Here is a 23,621-nt window from a genome sequence, read left to right as displayed (position 1 = left end):
ATATGCTAAAAGAAAAGATCTATAAGCAACTTACAGACAAAAACACTAACAGGTATGTTGACAATCTGCCAAAGATCGTGTTAGATTACAATAACACAAGACATAAAACACTTGGAATGTCACCAAATGAAGCTGTAAATTACCTAATGTTAGCAAATGAGAATACTTACAGAAGACACAAGTTTAGAGTGAGTGATAAGAGTTAGAATTTCATCAGTGGAGAAAACGTTTGAAAAAGGATTCACTCCTAACTGGTCCGAGGAAGTATTTGTTGTGGGTAAAATTTTAACAACAATACCTGTAACTTACAAGCTGAAAGATTCATTAGGAGAAGAAATTACTGGAAGTCTCTACAAACAGGAACTACAAAAGATGGAGCAAGATATATTTATCATCGAGCGCATGATAGCAAAGAAAGGTAAGAAAAGTTTGGTTAAATGGAGAGGCTACGTACGGCAAATTTTAATACCTGGATACCAACTAAAAAAATCTTTGACTAAATCACTAGCGATCCAATCCACTCACTATAAATCTTTTTGTATTTCAAAAGGACAGACATTTCACTGGCCTGCACAACGATATAAAATATTCTCTTCTCGTAGAGTGTAACTTGCACTCTCCCACTAAGTTAAAAATCTTAACAAATAGAAAATCAAATTTTATATGTTTTTAACGGCCATAAACTTCTGTCCATGGTTCATAAAGGGCTTTTGCCACTATACCTGGCTCATCTGCAAATTTATCCTCAACGATAGGAAATAAATGTTTCCAGATCAAAGCACTCTGAGTGTAAAAAACTAGATTTAGATTACTATCAATCTGTTCTACATGACTGTCAGTATTGGAATTTGTCGAATTCTGATGCTCTGCAGTATTTAGATATCTATCAATCCGATCAAATTTTACATGATTCCTATTTGCTGGCTGATTTGCTGTATCACGATCGTAATCAATGTAAAAATCTAAGTCTTTTCGCAAACAAGAAATTTGTTTGAGACGTCTAATACATATTACTTTTATCTAATTACTTAAAAAAAATGAAATAAGAAGGATTGTCGCAGCTAAAATCTTGAACATGAACTTCTTATTTGACACTGTCAAGACGTTTATGAGCGATCAAAAAACAGACAAAAAGTATGTGAATTTTCTCATTGAATACAACTCTCATTCGGCGTTTGATGTGCTACTGACAGATTCTGATGTTATGTATCAGAGCTCGAGAAATATAAAAAAATATTTGTTAGATATGACAGAGATACTACATAAGAATGGGCTCACTGATTTTTCACAAGATCTAAAAAATATTCTGAAAATTGATATGTAATACAGTGCTTGGGGTGCAGAGCACCAAGCAATCACAATTTTATGTTAATTGTTAAATAGTACAATGTCTAAATTCTCAATTTGGTTATTGATTTTAATTCTGTTTCTATGATCTACAACTAAGCCACTAGGAATTAAACCATGAAAAAACTCTGAACACAAACCAGAGAGATCTGTAACAATATTTAATTAGTATTAGTTCCTCGAATGACAACTTGCAGATATCCCATATTACTGATGCGGGTGATTGTGGGTTTGATTCCCGGTCGAGTCATACCAAAGACTTACAAAAACGGTACTAACAGCTGCCTCGCTTGGTGCTCGGCAATGGTCGGCCTGGTGTCAGAATAATGTGACTGGGTGGGACATCATGCTACATGTATACGGCATGATGCCCCAGTGCTAGACATCACTATAAACTGTCACACTGCAGACATCGTAGCGATATGACTGAATTTTTTTTAAAACTACGTTAAAAATCCAGATCACACACACACACACTGATACTTGCAACAACTTTTTTTGCTTCAATATGTCTGATAACACTGTCGTTGACTTCGTATAAATTATAAACAGGATGTGATTGAAACTTGTCCTGCAACGATAAATTAGTGATATTATTGTCAGTAACACTGCCATTGATATGGTAAACTTTCATTCCATCTGGAATATCATCACCATTAAACAAGGTCCAGATAAATTCGTGTAAGAACATCCCGATGTATTAGCTATCATCAGCACCTTTCACTTTCATCTTATAACCCATCGGAGTCAATATTCTGATTGCATTTTTTGTTTTTATGTTTATAACAATGTTAAGTTCATTACCAGCAAAAAAGATTACATCTTGGGTGACACCAGAAAATCTCCTGATGTCTAGCAAGATCATTGATGATCATTGGCATCTGGTATAAATTTACCATAATATATTATTAGCGTTTCCAAATCTCTAACTGACAAATATCACAGAACACTCAATTAAAGAAATATAAACTGTTGATATATGATGTTGAAACTTGCGATATAGCGAAGACAAGTCTGTTCTTGACAGAAAGATATTGGCCTATAAAAATCTCAACATCATTTGCTGGTCTTGATAACAGTTTTCAATATGATAATCGATTACTAACACATTTCTCTGACGCAATATTACACCATCTGCTTCAGCCAACAATCAAATCCCAGCCTGCCATGCATAAGGGCTTGAAAATAATAGTGCAGTTCCATATCAAGCTTTCTAAGCTAAATGTGTCTCTGGAATCCACACAGATTCCTATGTCAAAGCACCTTGCGGCAGAGCAGCTTGCTGCTAGGCAATGAGAGGACTTTGCTAATCCTTATATCATATAAAACTCTATTAGAATTCTAACAGGGACAGATTTAATATCATTGTCAGATATACTTCAAGAGATACGGAAGAAAACAGATGAGTACACAATATTGGGGTCTGGCTGGAAATTTGATAAGGTATCAGAAATACTGTTCCACACTATGAAATATAATCCATTGCGAGGTAGCTCATATGTTGATCCGCCAATTAGGATAAAAAACAGTGGCAATAAATGTTTTCAATGGGCCATACTATCAGCGTTATTTCAGCATGAGATCATCATTATCAAGTATCAAATTATACTGGTCATGTTAATAATCTAAACTTTAGCAGGTCTGTCTTTCCTGTTTCTGAATAACAAATTCCAAAGTTTCGAAAAACAGAACAATCTCCTGTTACCTGGAGGTATTAATGTATTTGGTGTCAATGATAAACAAAATATATATTCCAGATATATCAGCAATCTAGCATCACAAAAAACAGTAAATTTACTATTTTATAAAGATCATTATGTGTGGATAAAAAAAAAATTAATGGGCTAGTCAGAGGTCAGTATAATAAGCATAAGGGGAAGAAATATTTATGTGTCAGGTGTTTTCATGGCTGTATATCCCAACATGTACTTGATAAATACCTCAAATACTGCTCTAATATTCAAAACATATCTATGTCTGGTGAAGATGAAAAAATTACAATTTACAAATTACGGAAAGGGCCTTTAATAGTATATGCAGATTTGGAGTCCATTTTACCTTCAGTGCAAGAAGCAGAAAATAACCCTGATAAATCTTCGACAAGAAAAATACATGAGCATACTCCCTGTGGATTGGCGTATAAGATCCTTTGTGCTGTTGACAAATCTTTATAAAACCAGTAAGGGTTTATCATGAAAAGGAACCTGCTGTCTGGCTGCTAAGGAACCCTATCACCGAAATTGACCTCATCATGATGTGACTTGCTAAGACAGTAGCAATGAAACCACTAATATTAAAACAAGAAGCTGAATTTAATACAGCAGAAATAAGCTATATTTGTGAGCAGGTACTTTTGCCTCAAGATAAAGTAAAAGATCAGTCATATTACTGGAAAGTATCATGGTCCAGCACATGAAAAATGCAATTTAAAATATAATGCAATGGATTTTGTTCCTGTCGTCTTTCACAGTTTCAGAGGATATGATGCTCATATTATACTTAAAGCGTTCGGTAATGATTTTGGATTTACAATGACCCATTTAAGTATATCTCGCCTTCTTTAATGCGTCGCAGTTTCTCCCCCATTTATAATACTATCTGTCACAGAATGCTGACAATATGTCTATTGTGATTTTCTGGAGTCGATCTTAGAAAGTCGTTTTCACTTATCAATCCAATGTTTTCATCCACCGAGCTCTTACAGGTATACAGATGAAATTTAAATATATAACTACACTGTATATGAAACAGACACTGATCTCATTATAGCATCTGTTGTGAAATATGTAATTATTTATTTTTTTAAATCTCAGTGAGTTATTAGTTGCGCATTCATTTTATTAGTCAGTCATGTGACCTTTAAATCCCAGCGAGTTATTAACAGCAGATTAGAAATTTGTGTGAATGTTAGATATAGTACTCTTGTGTGAATGGTAGGTATATTAAATTTGTGTTATATATAAATATAAATTGCTAGCAATTTCAGGTAAAATCTGCAGTAGTTAGCTTAAATGGGGCATATCTAAGCCAACCCTATTTTGAATGATGACGATTAAATTATTAAGTGTTGGGTCACTGACTAGTAATCAATAATGAAATCAACGCTGTTGCCGTAAAGTTGTTTTCGTATTTTGTTTGGACTAACATGGGGGGGCCTTGGAGAGATAATCATGCTATCATTGTAATATAAAATAGGGATTTGGCGAAGATATTCCATTTAAGCTAACTACCGTACACTCAATCTGATAATGATGTAGTCTGATAATGATGCATATTCAATCTGATAATGATGTATATTCAGTGTGATAATGATGTATATTCAGTCTGATAATGATGTACACTCAGTCTGATAATGATGTACACAGTCTGATAATGATGTACACAGTCTGATAATGATGTATATTCAATATGATAATGATGTATATTCAGTCTGACAATGATGTACACTCAGTCTGATAATGATGTACATTCAGTATGATAATGGTGTACACACAGTCTGATAATGATGTATATTCAATCTGCTAATCATGTACACACTCTGATAATGATGTATATTCAGTCTGATAATGATGTGCACTCAGTCTGATAATGATGTATATTCAGTCTGATAATGATGTACACTCAGATGTACACTCAGTCTGATAATGATGTATATTCAATCTGATAACCATGTACACAGTCTGATAATGATGTACACTGAATCTGATGTTAACTCAGTCTGATAATGATGTACACTCAGTCTGATAATGATATACATTCAATCTGATAATGATGTACACTCAATCTGATAATGATGTACACTCAGTCTGATAATGATGTATATTTAATCTGATAATCATGTACACACAGTCTGATAATGATGTATATTCAATCTGATAATCATGTACACACAGTCTGATAATGATGTATATTCAAAATGATAATGATGTACACTCAGTCTGATAATGATGTACACTCAATCTGATAATGATGTACACACAGTCTGATAATGATGTATATTCAATATGATTAACGATGTATATTCAATTTGATAATAATGTATGCTCTACCAAAAACATGTCAAAACAGTACGGATCATAGACCTATGTAGTACAGTGGTAAAACTCTTGGTTTGCACTTCTATAATCCTGGGTTCAATCTCTGGTGCCAGCATTTACAAGGAATTGTGATTCCCCAACTAATATCAGTCTTTTCCTCTGGATTTTCATGTTTCCTCCATCTCACACTTTCTCAAGACAATATCTAGAAATTTTTCTTGAATATCAGACATACCCATGCTTAATACATACCAAAAAGCAATCAACATTGACTCAGATTTGCCTTCTGATCATATGCCAGGATATCAGGTTCTACACTGTTTGCATGAGATCATAGATATATAACTATCTAAGGAGGTATAATTGCAGGATTCACATCAATCTCTAGCAAAATGCCACATAAAACCAACCAAATGTGCAAAATATATGCATCATTTTGCACACTCTACCTTCATATACTTTGTTAAATCTTCCTTACATTTTTAATATTCCACTCCCTTTTAAATGAAGTGAGAAAATGTTCCCCTAAAATGTTTGCCATCAGAATACATGAACAATTACAGCGCTTTTAACATGGAAGAAGAAGAGTAAACCTGAGATGAGAGATTTCCCTTTTTTCCACTTGTCATTATCACGAGTGTAGCACCATACAGTCGTCATGACATCCATTCTAAAGACTCCCCCAGCTACATATATCTGGAAATGAATAAGCATCAATCATAGAAAAATACAGATACATATATCTGGAAATTAATCAGCATCAATCATAGAAAAATACAGATACATATATCTGGAAATAAAGCAGCATAAATCATAGAAAAATACAGATACATACTGCAATGTCAAAATTTCCATTTCCAATAAAACATTTTCATGGTGTTTTCACTTTGTACTGATGCCAGTTGAAAATAGCTCCCTTGGCTTCAATTTTTTCTGGTTTTACAATTTTCACTAATATTGTATTTTTGAAGATTATAGCAGTCATAAAATACATGTGAAAGAGATCTATTTAAATCATTTCAACATGTGCTGGGCAGAAGATTACCAATACAAGTTTGGCTTTTTATTCACAATGCCCATGTGTTCTCCTTCTCAATGGAAGTCAACATGGCTCAGTTGGTAGAATGTTCAACTTGTAATCCCAAGGTATATGAATAACAATATCAGGCCAAGTCAGGTGTCTTTGGGAGAGGCACTTGCTCCAATCTCCTGGGCAATAACAAATGATAACAAAATAATGTGTTAAAAAGTGTCATTAAGAAAAAACTCTACTTCACCTCAATGCCCATTTGTATCAATATCTCAGTAGTAATAAATTATGAAAATTGTGTGAACCTTGTTTCATGATCACACTGTACTTAGATAGAATACCTTGTCATTGCATACAGTAGCTGCATGGTCATACAGTGTGTGAGGCAGCGGGCGAACATATGTCCACGTCACTTTATCACAGTCAAGTATCTCTACCGAGGACAGAGATTGGAGGTCATCTTTACCGCCCACCACATAAATGCAATCTGCAAACATGAAACATAATACTATGTCATCATTTGCTAACCTAATAGAGACACCTGGGCAAATATTTCATATTCTTCATATATTTATGATGAGATTACAGCTGACAGTAGAGGATGTCTTCTTTCTCTAAACATTTTATGACAATTCCTTAACAATTTTAAGATGAGTATTGAAAAGTTGCTGGATGTCATGCATGGTGTTTGTCCATGCATACGTCACAATGTGGAAATTAAAAAACAACATTTTATCTTCCGACTGTGACCACACAAAAATGTGCAATTTTCCTCCCCTCTTAATATCTTTCAGCTATATTTGCTAGTGTTTCATCCCTTTTATAAATACTTAAACGAGAAAAAGACAAAGGAGTTACGGAAGAACAAAATATTAGTAAATATTAACACTTGCAAATAATCAGCAAGGTCACATTTGTTTAAGAAGGCTTTCTTTACAAAATAAGGACTTGGATAGTACTGTGGCACCATTCACTTAGTACCTCTGGAACTCCAGGTTCAATCTATATAACTGAAAAATGAATTTATTCTTAATGGGTTCTCCAGTTTCCAAAACACGCGGTAGGTTTACACTGGAGGCACTGAGTACTCAAGAGCTTGCTGTAGAAATGGCATAAAATATATAACAACGGAAAATTATCCCAACCTGCGAGATACACAGCAGTGTGTCGAGCCCGCTCGTGCTGCAGTGGTTTTATGTCCCATATACTGTGATTTCCTTGGGTTGAGAAAATCTTAACATCACGGACAGCATGTACCAGGCCCCCTGTGTTGCAATCAACCTCATATTCATATCCCCCTATCAACACTCCAAAGTCATTGTTGATTTCAACCATTGCTGAATGAGACTTTCTCTGTGTGTCAGCATTGCGACCCAGTCGAAACCAGGACTTGAGATCAAGATGGAAGAAATGATTTTTTGACCATCCCAAAAACTCATCTTCTGTGAGAAGTGGATTCTGGATTGGATCAAGTTCACCATCATACTGCACAACTCCTCCAAACTGAACTATGGTCTTCTTTGTGCATCGTACTCTAGTTCTGTGGCTGTCAATGAGGTAGCGATGTTCAGCATCTTGCAAGAAATTTACAGCAAATTGTACGAGCTCTCTACATTCTGGATTAGAAATGAAAGGCTCTGTCTTCCTAGCAAAATGAACTGTGGGCCAGCCATCAATTGTCAATCTAACCTTGTCCAGAACATCAAAGACACAGTGTTCCCTATTTGTCCGGTCATAATTATACCATCTAAGTGCATGATGCAGAAGTGCAGCTTCTGATGTGGTTTTCAACGAGTCATCCGACAAATAATTGGCTAAAGCATCTGCGTCTAACTTTAGAAATGTCGGTGTTTCTACAAAATTGAGAAAATTATTTAGAATGTATATCCTATAATGATCTTTGAGAAAAGATATATCGTACATCTCCCCTATGTTTAAAAAAAGCTCTGCATTTTCAAAATTCATCTTCTCCAAGAGAAATTCTTTACAGAGATCCTGAGCTGTATACATTTGTAGGAACATGGCTCCAGTAATAACTTCCTGAATGTTATCCTGTGTCAAGGACAGATTTCCACTGTATGCATACTTTATTAGAGGTTCTGTTCCCCTGGCTGTCAATCCCTTCATTTCTGCAAAGTCCTGCCGAGTTTCCAACATATCATGAGACAGCATTGCCCGAAAATAATCACTGCTGCTGGCCATCACAAGTTTGTGTACCTAGGTAACAAATACAAAATTCTTATTAACATTTACATTTATTATTTAGCTGCAAATATAATGATAGAAGTATCAGACTGACCTGAATTTGGGATACAAAAGTTTAATTTAAAAAAGATCATTATAAAATGTTCTATTTGTTGCTTTGAAATGGAATCTTTTATGTAACTATGTTCATTGGATGATAATTTTAAGCCTTAATGGTCATATATTTACTTGTACCAAGTACGAGCTGACAGCTGTTCATTTAACAGACATAATTTTGCCATTTTCAAACATCTATATAAAATCATTGAATAAAATGACTGTATAAACAGGAAAATCCGATTTCCTCATTCACATAATGCAAATTTTATATTTATTTTAGAGACCATGATTTCAATTGTCATATGATCAGTTGTTATCCAATACCACCACCTGACATCATTCTGACATGGGTATCTACATGGATAGCCCCAAAAGGGCCTGTCAGATCCATAAACTAAGCTTTGCTGTTTGAACAGGAAACCATTCCCCCCCTCCCCCACAGAATCCATTTCTTTACATAGATTCAAATCCTATAGTTCACTTTTATAAATGACAAATTCCTTACCAAAAATTAAAGAAATTCCATGCTCTAATGAGAGGCTAGATTGATATACAAGTTAATCAACTGGGTCAAATATGGGTTTTCTTTGGCATTTCATCAACAGATGCAGCATTATGGCAAGTCATGACTCTATGGTCAAAAACTAACAGAAAGAAGTGAAACCATCAAATTTTGTAAAACTAATGAAGAATTTAATTTTCAAGCTTATAAATGAAAATGTGAGAGGAACCAACTGTATTATAAAGTAAATCCAGAATAATCGTGATAAAGTTCTATAATAATCCTAAATGAAAAGTTCTGAACAAATTTCAAAATGGAAATGTGCTGGTCTGCCAAGAACTGTGAAATTGTCAAGATGGTATTGTCTAGAACTCTCAAATATTTCACAACAGTTCCAGGTTATTATAGTCCAAAATAATGAGCACTTTCTATTTCCATTGAACAGTCAAATGTTTTTCTTCTCTGATAATATCTAAGAACAACATAACAAAAGAAATGAGGACTCCAAAATCGGAATTAATTAGAATGATCTATTCCATCCTTATGTACAACTACTATTAAGGCTGTTTCACAATATACCCCATGTGATGATTGCTCTATTCCATCCTTACGTACAACTACTATTAAGGCAATTTCACAATATACCCCATGTGAATGATTGCTCTATTCCATCCTTTTGTACAACTACTATTAAGGCTGTTTCACAATATACCCCATGTGATGATTGCTCTATTCCATCCTTATGTACAACTATTATTAAGGCTGTTTCACAATATACCCCATGTGATGATTCCTCTATTCCATCCTTATGTACAACTACTATTAAGGCAATTTCACAATATACCCCATGTGAATGATTGCTCTATTCCATCCTTTTGTACAACTACTATTAAGGCTGTTTCACAATATACCCCATGTGATGATTGCTCTATTCCATCCTTATGTACAACTATTATTAAGGCTGTTTCACAATATACCCCATGTGATGATTCCTCTATTCCATCCTTATGCACAACTACTATTAAGGCTGTCCCCATCTAAATACCCCATGTGATGAATGCTTTATTCCATCCTTATGCACAACAACTCTTAAGGCTGTCCCCATCTAAATACCCCATGTGATGATTGCTTTATTCCATCCTTATGCACAACAACTCTTAAGGCTGTCCCCATCTAAATACCCCATGTGATAATTGCTCTATTCCATCCTTATGCAAAACTACTATTAAGGATGTTTCACAATATACCCCATGTGATGACTGCTTTATTCCATCCTTATGCACAACTACATAAGTATGTTTTTATTGATCCTATGTATTTTACTCTCTTTTACTGACTAAGATCACATTGGCAAAATCTAACTAAAGATATTCTGTACAATTAACAGCTAAGAACAAAAATTACAAAATTTAACTAAAATCATATACCAAGAGTTACAAAAAATACAGATATACATAACAAACACTACTTATGAAACTGAACTCTGAAATGACATTCTAAACTCTGAAATGACAGTCAATGAAAGTATAATAAAGCTTGCACTGGGTTTGCCACTGTGACAGTCAATGAAAGAACCAATAAAGCTTACACTGTGACAGTCAATGAAAGTACAAATAAAGCTTACAATGGGTTTGCTAATGTGACAGTCAATGGAAGCACCAATAAAGTTTACACTGTGACAGTCAATGAAAATATCATTAAATCCTGCACTGGGTTTGCCACTGTGACAGACAATGAAAGTACCAATAAAGCTTACACTGGGTTTGCTACTGTGACAGTCATTGGAAGTACCAATAACGCGTACTGTGACAGTCAATTAAAGTACCAATAAAGCTTGCACTGGGTTTGCCACTGTGACAGACAATGAAGGTACCAATAAAGCTTACACTGGGTTTGCCACTGTGACAGTCAATGGAAGCACCAATAAAGTTTACACTGTGACAGTAAATGAAAGTACCAATAAAGCTTACACTGTGACAGTCAATGAAAGTACCAATAAAGCTTACACTGGGTTTGCCACTGTGACAGTCAATGGAAATACCAATAAAGCATACAATGTGACAGTCAATGAAAGTACCAATAACGCTTACACTGTGACAGTCAATGAAAGTACCAATAAAGCTTATACTGGGTTTGCCACTGTGACAGTCAATGGAAATACCAATAAAGCATACAATGTGACAGTCAATGAAAGTACCAATAAAGCTTACACTGTGACAGTCAATGAAAGTACCAATAAAGCTTACAGTGGGTTTGCCACTGTGACAGTCAATGAAAGCACCAATAAAGCTTACACTGTGACAGTCAATGAAAGTACCAATAAAGCTTACACTGTGACAGTAAATGAAAGTACCAATAAAGCTTACACTGTGACAGTAAATGAAAGTACCAATAAAGCTTACACCGTGACAGTCAATGAAAGTACCAATAAAGTTTACACTGGGTTTGCTACTGTGACAGTCAATGGAAGTACCAATAAAGCGTACACTGTGACAGTCAAGGAAAAGTACCAATAAAGCTTACACTGGGTTTGCCACTATGACAGTCAATGAAAGTACCAATAAAGCTTACATTGAGTTTGCCACTGTGACAGTCAATAAAAGTACCAATAAAGCTTACACTGAGTTTGCCAATGTGTCAGTCAATGAAAGTACCAATAAAGCTTACTCTGAATTTGCCACTGTGACAGTCAATGAAAGTACCAATAAAGCTTACACTGGATCTGCCACTGTTACAGTCAATGAAAGTACCAACGAAGCTTACACTGGGTTTGCCACTGTGACAGTCAATGAAAGTACCAATAAAGCTTACACTGAATTTGCCACTGTGACAGTCAGTGAAAGTACCAATAAAGCTTACACTGGATCTGCCACTGTTACAGTCAATGAAAGTACCAATAAAGCTTACACTGGGTTTGCCACTGTGACAGTCAATGAAAGTACTGATAAAACTTACACTGGGTTTGCCACTGTTACAGACAATGAAAGTACCAATACAGCTTACACTGGGTTTGCCACTGTGACAGTCAATGAAAGAATCAATAAAGCTTACACTGTGACAGTCAACGAAAGTACCAATAAAGCTTACACTGTGACAGTCAATGAAATTACCAATAAAGCTTACACTGTGACAGTCAATGAAAGTACTAATAAAGCTTACAATGGGTTTGCTACTGTGACAGTCAATGGAAGCACCAAAAAAGCTTACACTGTGTCAGTCAAAGAAAATACCAAAAAAAGCTTACACTGGGTTTGCCACTATGACAGTCAATGAAAGTACCAATAAAGCTTACACTGGATTTGCCACTGTGACAATCAATGAAAGTATAAATAAAGCTTGCACTGGGTTTGCCACTGTGACAGACAATGAAAGTACCAATAAAGCTTACACTGAGTATGCCACTGTGACAGTCAATGAAAGAACCAATAAAGCTTACACTGTGACAGTCAATGAAAGTACCAATAAAGCTTACAATGGGTTTGCTACTGTGACAGTCAATGGAAGTACCAATAAAGTGTACACTGTAACAGGCAATGAAAATACCAATAAAGCTTACAATGGGTTTGCCACTGTGACAGACAATGAAAGTACCAATAAAGCTTACACTGGGTTTACCACTGTGACAGTCAATGAAAGCACCAACAAAGCTTACACTGTGACAGTCAAGAAAGTTCCAATAAAGCTTACACTGTGACAGTCAATGAAAGTACCAATAAAACTGGCACTGGGTTTGCCACTGTGACAGACAATGAAAGTACCAATAAAGCTTACACTGGGTTTGCCACTGTGACAGTCAATGAAAGCACCAATAAAGCTTACACTGTGACAGTCAATGAAAGTACCAATAAAGCTTACACTGGGTTTGCTACTGTGACAGTCAATGGAAATACCAATAAAGCATACATTGTGACAGTCAATGAAAGTACCAATAAAGCTTACACTGGGTTTGCTACTGTGACAGTCAATGGAAATACCAATAAAGCATACATTGTGACAGTCAATGAAAATACCAATAAAGCTTGCACTGGGATTGCCACTGTAAAAGACAATGAAAGTACCAATAAAGCTTACACTGGGTTTGCCACTGTGATAGTCAATGAAAGAACCAATAAAGCTTACACTGTGACAGCCACGAAAGTACCAATAACGCTTATACTGTGAAAGTCAACGAAAGTACCAATAAAGCTTACGCTGGGTTTGCAACATTGTTTAAATGATGTGTATATTTCTAATAATCATGGCTGACTACCTGTGACATACTTTATAAGATTTTGCTTTCGTCTATGTTTAACAGTGACTTGTAAAAGTTTTGTAACCTCAGTGGTTTTTCTGTTTATTTTATTTGTCTTGTCTGCTTTTGTATTTTCCTTTCAAAAAGATTCATTTAGAGTTGAAAGCACTCAGGCTTTTTGTTGTCAGTTTATTATATATATATATATATATATATATATATATATATATATATATATATATATATATATATATATATATATATATATAATTTGGTAAACAATTATTCATTCCTGTTATATATTAATCTTTGGAAATCTATTATCAGAGTTTGTAGTTTTGTTCAGATATAATGAAGAATTATTTACTGAAATCATTCATTGGAATTACAAAGTGCTCATTGACTTTTGGGACTAAAGACTACTTTGGGATTATTGAGTACTCATTCAGCAACATTTGGATAATATCACTGCAATACATCAAAACATTCAAGACTATTGGAAACGATTCAGAACATTCTATACCTCTGGACTTGTAGGAGGACATTTCTTTGTGTATTTTACTAAACTTGATGACTTCACTCCTTTCTGTTACCTAGTTTAAGATTTTAAAGTCATAACACTGAGAATGCTCAAAAGTCAAGATCTGGAAGACAAGGAATGAAAAAACAAGGGAACCAACAGTCCCAGGCTCAAAATGCAACAATGAATAGATATGAATATAAACTTGAAAACACATAATGTAACCGTTGTCAGTGAACCATGAGTCACTGTAACCTACTTTCACGATTAGGGTGTTAATATTCATCCTCCCACCAAGTTTCATGTTCCAAGTATAACATTTTGTATACAGTGTACAATACAACACATGCATGTACTATGAACAACATATTATCTGCCTGCCCAGGCTTAATAGACTTCTATGTAGACAGCTGAAATTTGTGTAGAAAAAGATGTATTTCATTTAGTTACCTTGACAACTGACCTTGTCAATCCTATTTCAATATGTTTTTTCCTTATTCCAATTGTAAGCTATCCCCTGTTGGTCCATTTCTGTGATGTAAAGCTAATATTATTGTGTGGATACCATATTTGTTCTTTCAGTCCAAGTGACACTGACCTTTGACCCTAAAAACTAATAGGCATCTAACTTACTCTAAGTGCTAGCCATCACAAAGTTTGAATGAGGTATATGAAGAAGTAATGGTACTGTGTCGAAACCGTTTTTCCTTTTAGATACATTGCCCTTGACCTTCAACCTCTGAAGCAAGTGGGTTTTTCCTTACACAGAAAAAGTCATCAAAATAGTTTGGTAACTAAAACTGATGAAGTCATCATTTTTCTTCTTTCTGTCATTACTTTTGATATTTTGACCCAAAATATGTAGTGTTCTTTACTAACAGTGCAAGCTATCTACAATATTTAGGAAAGGTACATGCCGTAACAAATGTAGAATTCTAGTAACTCTGCTGAAACCATTTTTCTTCCAGTGACCTTGATATTTGACCTGTTGACCCAGAAACTGATAGGGCACTTTTTTAGTTCTAGCTATCCACAAGCTTTATTGAAAGTATATCAGAGATCTCGGAAACACTTAATTATGCGTATTTTGACAACAATTTTTGATCTGGTATGCAGAAAATCACTGAGGCGGGAGTCCTCTGTACACATGTAATAGGTGCGCAGCAAAATTCAAAGACTTGCCAGTCCTGCTTCAGCCACCTGCTTTGTGGGAAAATGTGTTTATCAATTAGCTGTGCTGACATTTACAATGACAGAATTCAGTGACTGAGAGACCCTTGATGTACATACACGTTGCCATTATAAGAGTATATCAAAAAGAACATGATGCAATAGCTGGATGGCAAGTTCAAAGGCTCTGACAGGCGGCCGTGTGGGGAAAATGTACTGATATTTACAGTGATTGAATTCGGAGTCAGAAAGACCCAGAGATGCACATGTGGTCATTTATAAAAGTACATCAAATAAACAACTTTAGCTTTCGTTAGTGTTTTCATTTTCAAATGTATTGGAACAAGTAGTGCACGACATGTTGAGACTTAGACAAAATGCCATTCGTAAATTTGGATAAGTATTTTGGGGTTAAATGGTAAACTTATGAAGATTGTAACGAGATTCTGAAGAGTGCTAAAGCTGCTAGAATTGATAGTTTGGATAGGACACTAGCTACATGCAAGAAAGTGTGTGAAGCCTAGCTTAGTGTTTGGAATAAGTCCTTACTTGGATTGGCAAAATTCAGTATCACTCTGATGGACGAACAGAGCTATTTAAGTGGTACACTGACTGACCATACTTTTTTTAAATGACCCTCGCCTTAGCCCAGTTAGTTCTAGTGTTGTAGCAAAATGTATTCATCAATAGATCATTAGCTAGGCCTAGGTATGATATAAATTATGTTGACAAACAAACTCTTGCCCATTCACAAGCATATGTTTTGATGGCTGATTGACCATTAACCCTTTTCCGAGTAAGGTACCAACTATCAATTTCCTGCATGATATCCTTTGATGATAAAACATACAAACATGTGTTTTAAGATCAGAATCGGTGATCTGGATATATATTAACTGCCTCTTGTACACTATTTTGTCATAAAATTAGTTTGAAACTAAGTGAACCAGTAGGCTTTACGGGAAATAATGGCGGACTTCGCTAAGTCTGGGATGTACCAGCTTATTAGATTGTCTGTTTTCGTAAATCGTTGGGTAAATATTTTCAGAAAAATATACAAATCATTGAAAGCAAAGCCATGGTATTATTTTATTAAAGATTTAACTTTAAACTGCAAATTATGTAGGTCAGAAACGTATAGGACAATGCTATATTGTGGAATTTGCAAGATGCGCTTTAAGGTGTAAGCTATTTTCCGACTTGACACGTATTTGTGAAAATACGGGAAAAAACAGCAAACCAGATACTATTTAACCATTGCCTAAAATTACTACAAGGATGTGGACAAATAAATAAACCAGAAATCTGCAATCTTGTCAATGATCTGTTGTAATGAAGCTATATTAAAGTGAGTGATTACATTACGAAAACCTCTCCCTCTAAAAACAGATGCACTAACGTCTGCATTGATTCTGTAGGAGAAAAGGGACTGCAACTTTTGATGGTGGGACTCCTATTTTTACCAAAATGGGAGTCCTGGACTCCTAGTTTTAAAATCCTAGCGAGACCTCTGTATATGCTTCAGAACTATCATGCATAATCTATTTTCTTTCCACTATAATGGCAATTGTAGATGGTGGACAACACTAGTTATTGTGCAGAAATGAAATGTATACAAGACAGACCAACAACGAACATAATATAATACCCTCTAGGTCATGGCACACGCAAATCTTAAAGAATGTACATTGTATATACAAAATTAGCCTCCTCTACAATGTGTATGTGCAATGAAACCTGCTCCAAATTATTGCTGATGATGAAGGAAGAAAAAATAGATGAGATGCACTGAGACTGTATACAGTATGTTCTTTTACTGATGCCAGTGCAGAGTGCAGTACAATAGCTCTGCTCTATTTCATATTTACTACAAATCGATGAATGACAAAATACTGCATACATTAAAAATTTTCCCGTCAACTTTCAGCTGGAAGTCAGTCAGCTCTCCCTCCTCATAGAATCTGAACATGCGCTGTAGCATCCTGTTTCCAAAGTCTTCTGTTTCATAGCCATTTGTTCTAAAAGTCAAACCTGTTAAAAGAAACTGATCAAATGAGATAAGAAATGAATAATTCTTACTCCACACTTTACTGGTGAATATTGTGATACCCTCTCTGCATGTCTATGTGTCTGTAACTCTATCTTCTAAACCACCCAGCCTCTAGATGTTGATGGAAAACAAAGCAAGAAACCTGACTATAATGTCTAGATTTATTTTATTGTTTATCTAAAAGTATACAAGATCATTTATTCATTCACAAGTTAAACAGTCTTAACATTAATTATCTGTGTGTATGTGTGTGTGTGTGTGTGTGATTTGGATTTTTAACGTAACTTTAACAATTTTTCAGTCACATCCCTACAATGTCTGCAGTGTGGCAGTTTATAGTGATGTTTAGCACTGGGGCATCATACTGCAGACATGTAGCATGATGTCCCACCCAGTCACATTATCATGACACCAGGCCGACCAGTCCTAACACTAACCTCTTAATGCTGAATGCCAAGCGAGACCACTGTTAGTACCATTTTTTTAGTCTTTGGTATGACTCAGCTAGGGATCGAACACATGACCTACCACATCTGAGGCGGACGCTCTAAGCACCAGGCCACCAGAGCAGTAATCGAATAATGATGTATATTTAATCTGATAATGATGTACACTCAGTCTGATAATGATGTAAAGTCAATCTGATGATGTACACTCAATCTGATTATGATGTATATACAATCTGATAAAGATGTACACTCAGTCTGATAATGATGTATATTCAATATGATAATGATGTACACTCAGTCTGATAATGATGTAAAGTCAATCTGATAATGATGTATATTCAATATGATAATGATGTATATTCATTCTGATAATGTACACTCAATTTGATAATGATGTACACTCAGTCTGATAATGATGTACACTCAGTCTGATAATGATGTATATTCAGTCTGATTATGATGTACATTCAGTCTGATAATGATGTACATTCAGTCTGATAATGATGTACACTCAATCTGATAATGATGTACATTCAGTATGATAATGATGTACACTCAGTTTGATAATGATGTATACTCAGTCTGATAATGATGTACATTCAGTCTGATAATGATGTATATTCAGTCTGATAATGATGTACACTCAATTTGATAATGATGCATACTCAATCTGATAATGCACACACAATTTGATTATGATGTGTACATACAATCTGATAATGATGTACACTCAGTCTGATAATGATGTACACTCAATCTGATAATGATGTTTATTCAGTCTGATAATGATGTACACTTGGTCTGATAATGATGTAAAGTCAATCTGATGATGTACACTCAATTTGATAATGATGCATACTCAATCTGATAATGTACACTCAGTCTGATAATGATGTATATTCAGTCTGATTATGATGTATATACAATCTGATAATGATGTACACTCAATCTGATAATGATGTACGCTCAATCTGATAATGATGGATATTCAATCTGATAAGGTATACTCAGTCTGATAATGTACACTCAATCAGATTATGATGTATATACATTCTGATAATGATGTACACTCAGTCTGATAATGATGTAAAGTCAATCTGATGATGTACACTCAATCTGATAATGATGTATATTCAATATGATAATGATGTATATTCAGTCTGATAATGATGCATACTCAATCTGATAATGTACACTCAGTCTGATAATGATGTACATTAAATATGATAATGATGTACACTCAGTCTGATAATGATGTACACTCAGTCTGATAATGATGTATATTCAATCTGATAATGATGTACACTCAATCTGATAATTATGTATATTCAGTCAGATAATGATGTACACTCAGTCTGATAATGATGTATATTCAATATGATAATGATGTACACTCAGACTGATAATGATGTATATTCATTCAGATAATGTACACTCAATCAGATAATTATGCATACTCAATCTGATAATGATGTACACTCAGTCTGATAATGATGTACATGCAGTCTGATAATGATGTACATTCAGTCTGATAATGATGTATATTCAGTCTGATAATGATGTACACTCAATTTGACAATGATGCATACTCAATCTGATAATGCACACTCAATCTGATTATGATGTATATACAATCTGATAATGATCTACACTCAGTCTGATAATGATGTACGCTCAATCTGATAATGATGTATATTCAGTCTGATAATGATGTACACTCAGTCTGATAATGATGTAAAGTCAATCTGATGATGCACACTCAATCTGATAATGATGCATACTCAATCTGATAAGGTACACTCAGTCTGATAATGTACACTCAATCTGATTATGATGTATATACAATCTGATATTGATGTACACTCAGTCTGATAATGATGTAAAGTCAATCTGATGATGTACACTCAATCTGATAATGATGTATATTCAATATGATAATGATGTATATTCAGTCTGATAATGATGCATACTCAATCTGATAAGGTACACTCAGTCTGATAATGATGTAAAGTCAATCTGATGATGTACACTCAATTTGATAATGATGTATACTCAATCTGACAAGGTACACTCAGTCTGATAATGTACACTCAATCTGATTATGATGTATATACAATCTGATAATGATGTACACTCAGTCTGATAATGATGTAAAGTCAATCTGATGATGTACACTCAATCTGATAATGATGTATATTCAATATGATAATGATGTACAGTCAGTCTGATAATGATGTAAAGTCAATCTGATGATTTACACCCACAACCTCCCCCATCCGAGGCGGACACTCTAACCACTAGGCCAGCAGAGCAGTCATTAATTATCTAATTAAACTTACATTTGATATATTTACAGAGCACCTCCTTATTACATATTAGACAGAATTTTGCTTTTTATAATGTGCTATTCCACATCTAATTCATGTCCTCTCTTTTTCTAAGCACAAGATTTTCACAAAAACAGCTGATTATTTACAAATCGAAGCTTACCTGGAAAACAATGATATAAAAATATGTGTATGGAGTATTTTTTAATGATAATAATAATAACAACAACAAAAATAATAACAACAATGCTTTAAATATGAGAATGTATGCGTGATGGGTTGAATTTAAATGACCGTAGTGTATATTCAATCCGAGAAAGACACTAAACATGCACACACACTTTTATATTAATGTGAGCACTCAAGTTGATGCATTCATAATTGGGTATGGCTCACTGGTAATAGGAATTGCAAATTCACTCACATAAGTTTCTGATTTCAATTCACCAAAGATCTCTTTAAGGGGCATTAATAACACTTATCGAAGAGGCCTACAGCCAGGTTTGATTCTTATTTAGAGGACAATAAGCATGACAGAAATCTGACTAACATTTTTTTAAAATATGCAATGTAGACATTAGTAGTAGTAGTAATAGTAGTAGTATTGATTTTGGTGTTTTGTTGTTGTTGCAAATACAATATAAATAATTGCTAAGTGTAAACAGCTGATAAACACAAAACTTATTAATGATAACATTACTTCATTTCAACATCTTGCTAAATTTCTTAAATTTAAATTTATAATAGACAATATATGCAATTATTTTACCATATTTTCAAAAATCATCTGAATATATTTTTATGTTGATTCTGCATAACATGTATATGGTTCTTTCTGTCCTCAATAATAATAACAATAAGAAGAAGAAGAACAACAACAACAACAGCAATAATAATAATAATAATATTAATAATAATAATAATCATGTCAAAACTACCCCCTCTTATAAATGTAGTAAAAGTACTGACATTTTAAATGAGATTTCTTTTGTAAATATTAAAAGCCAATTTTAATTCACACATTATTTTGGAATGTGTGGCATATAATTAAGGAAAAAGCCTATATTGTACTTGCATTTATGAATTTTAGAATTTTGTCATTGAATTTTTTTATTTTAATCACACTGGTCATAAGCATTTGGTATTTTGCACATTACATCAAGTACAGATGTACAAACATTTATTTTTACCTACAGTGGCATGCACATGACGGGTATGCATATGATGTATATTTACAATCACAACCACTAAAATATTCTTTAACATGGCACTCACAATTCATGACTTTAATTTTACAAATTACAAATGTCTGCACTTCAGGAAAAAGATTTTGTGTCAAAATTGCATCATATAATGCAATTAGATAATCCTCAGCTAGACAGAGTGTGCCAGGTACATACTTTTTTAAGACAGCAGGTGAGATATGATTCATAATGGACTGGGGGAAGAATAAGCGTAAAAATACCAAACTTGATACAAGAAATGACTGTTTTTATTCATTTGCAAATGAATTCCACGTCCATCAACGGGTTCAATGGTAACATATACAATTTGTTGATTACGACATTTTCAAATATTTCCTTACCAAGCATAGCAGGAAGACTGACTCCAGGATCTCGTCTTGGGGCACAGTAAGATTGAGGGGAAAGGCAAGGTAGGTTAGGATTGTTGAGCTTGCAGTGGTGTGCTGTAAAGTTGCTCTTAAGTCTCTTTTGTATCATAACTACAATCGAAAGCTTGACTTTATTCTTAGGCATAAAGTCACATTAAAGGCTCCAATAACTACTGAATGAAGTTATCTTGCAACATGTTTTCATCGGTTTCCTTTAAATAAAAAACATTTCTTCAACCAAAATTACGCCTTCAACTGAAATCGTTTTCAACATTGAGGTAATTTTAAACCAAATAAAGATATCTTATGTTTATAGTTCAAAACTTCTTATAATGATGAATCAATCAGATAACGTACGGGCGAAAACGTCTATAATTTAAACGATGATGGTCACCTAACTTCGATGAGAAAATTATTTCCAACAAAATCCAAAGTTTTACTCCAGATAATCCTTGAAAACTGACGTAATGGTAAATATGTCATTAATGGTATATATGGTGTATATATTTGGGTTCAAGTTTTCGTGACATTTAAAAACCACACAACATTCAAAAGTGTTGTTCTGCACCAGACAACATGGAAAATAGAGAGGTTGTCATCGACAAAAAATATGGGGTAAGGTAATGCTATAGTGACAACTTGCCTTGAAAACATCCGTTCTGCCTGTAAAATTGATTTTTGTAAATGTATAGCTGTTAAAACGTAATCATGCATTCTCACCTGAAGTTGTAACCAATGACATCTTGACGGAATTGTTCCAAAAAGTTGTTAAATTTAAATAGATGCTGCTACACGATTCTATGACTTGAATGTTACTTGAAGGGAGGCCACTCGAAGACTGCGGAATAATCCTGCCCAGTTAACCCATATAAATGGATTCGGAAATGAGTTGTGTTCACTAGGGCTAGCGTTAGGCAACCTTTAGGCTCAACAAAACATAATTGTACCGGTAGATGAGCAAGTTGTTCTCCGCCACTATTTTCCGTTGACAGAAGAAAATAAAAGACGCGGATAACAACTTGTCGGTCTTCTTTTTTTTTTTTTTTTACGGCCTGCCAGCTACAGTAACAGTACAAGTACACAGTATAGCAAAAGCTAACGGTCGAAACCGGCACTTAAAACAACCAATGCACATGAAGTTTGTGTATCGCAAGGTTTTTGAACTTTATAGAAAAAAGGAAAACGTGAATTTTAGAACATACATGCCCGAATAATAATAATAATAATAATAATGACTATTTAGAGACGGTAACTCAGTTATTTACAGAACTAATCTACCTTGAGGCCTTTTATCTGTTATGTACAATATATAAAATTCTTCATCTTCATTTTCTTCTTCTTCCAATACTGTGCAGGGTTCCTCTGGAACATATTTGCACATGGTGTGAACTATGTACATGTAATGGGAGGTCCAGTTGCAGCTAAAAACATCCCTGGTCTGGAGCTAAGCGATCCCCATACCAACCTCTGTTCTAGCAGCAGAGAGGGTGAACAGACCATAAAATTCCGACAAAACAAATAAAACAAACAAATAAAATCATCTCGTAGAAAGGTTCAAATTTTTACAAATGAACTTTTCCTTGAGATGTTTTATTTCTGTAATGACCGATTGTACTAATAAAACCTCAGTTCGAAATAGTAGCTGAAAAAATAAAGTACTCTACGTGTTTATTTATTTTTGTTTTATTTGTTTTGTCGGAATTTTATGGTCTGTTCACCCTCTCTGCTGCTATTAATTTACCACCATACCAAGTTTGATGAATATTTCTCAACTCGTTCTCGCTGTCGTTTTTCCTCATCTGTTTCATCTTTATTTGTTTCATCTTTATTTGTTCTATGTTTCAAGTAATATTCAAGTTCTGATGGTGGTTTTTCTATTTTTGGATTTATGTTCTTTCTGTGTTTATAATATATCATCAAACTTCTGTATCGATCTCCACCGCAATTTTTGCAAATCTGATATAATCCTCTAACGCCGTTGTTTTCAACACAACTTCGTGGACCAGCATGAAGGTTTTTCTTTATAAGATAATTATGTTTCT

General features: G+C 34.4%; 1 protein-coding gene across 5 annotated transcripts in view; it reads right to left on the bottom strand.

Annotated features, from left to right (window-relative positions):
• Window positions 1-22,627, bottom strand: part of LOC149797472 (kelch-like protein 26) — a 60,897-nt gene extending 38,270 nt beyond the window's left edge. For 3 of the 5 annotated variants that reach the window (XR_016421830.1, XR_016421831.1, XM_089962283.1), the window contains exons 1-5: window positions 22,300-22,627; window positions 17,042-17,172; window positions 7,560-8,631; window positions 6,756-6,901; window positions 5,978-6,080 (exon numbers count right to left, since the gene is read on the bottom strand). Coding sequence is in view for 2 of the 5 variants with exons in the window: in XM_089962283.1 (XP_089818409.1) it covers window positions 5,978-6,080; window positions 6,756-6,901; window positions 7,560-8,631; window positions 17,042-17,172; window positions 22,300-22,321 (1,474 nt within the window). In the remaining 3 variants the exon portion in view is untranslated. The remainder of the gene's footprint in view (window positions 1-5,977; window positions 6,081-6,755; window positions 6,902-7,559; window positions 8,632-17,041; window positions 17,173-22,299) is intronic. The other 2 variants (XR_016421829.1, XM_089962282.1) reach the window with 1 other exon arrangement.
• Window positions 22,628-23,621: the final 994 nt, after the last annotated feature.

Source organism: Sinohyriopsis cumingii, chromosome 6, assembly GCF_028554795.1.
Source record: "Sinohyriopsis cumingii isolate HCF-2022 chromosome 6, ASM2855479v2, whole genome shotgun sequence".
Classification (NCBI taxonomy): domain Eukaryota; kingdom Metazoa; phylum Mollusca; class Bivalvia; order Unionida; family Unionidae; genus Sinohyriopsis; species Sinohyriopsis cumingii.
The sequence above is the reverse complement of the archived record's forward strand: the minus strand, read 5'-3'. Positions and strand labels throughout refer to the sequence as shown.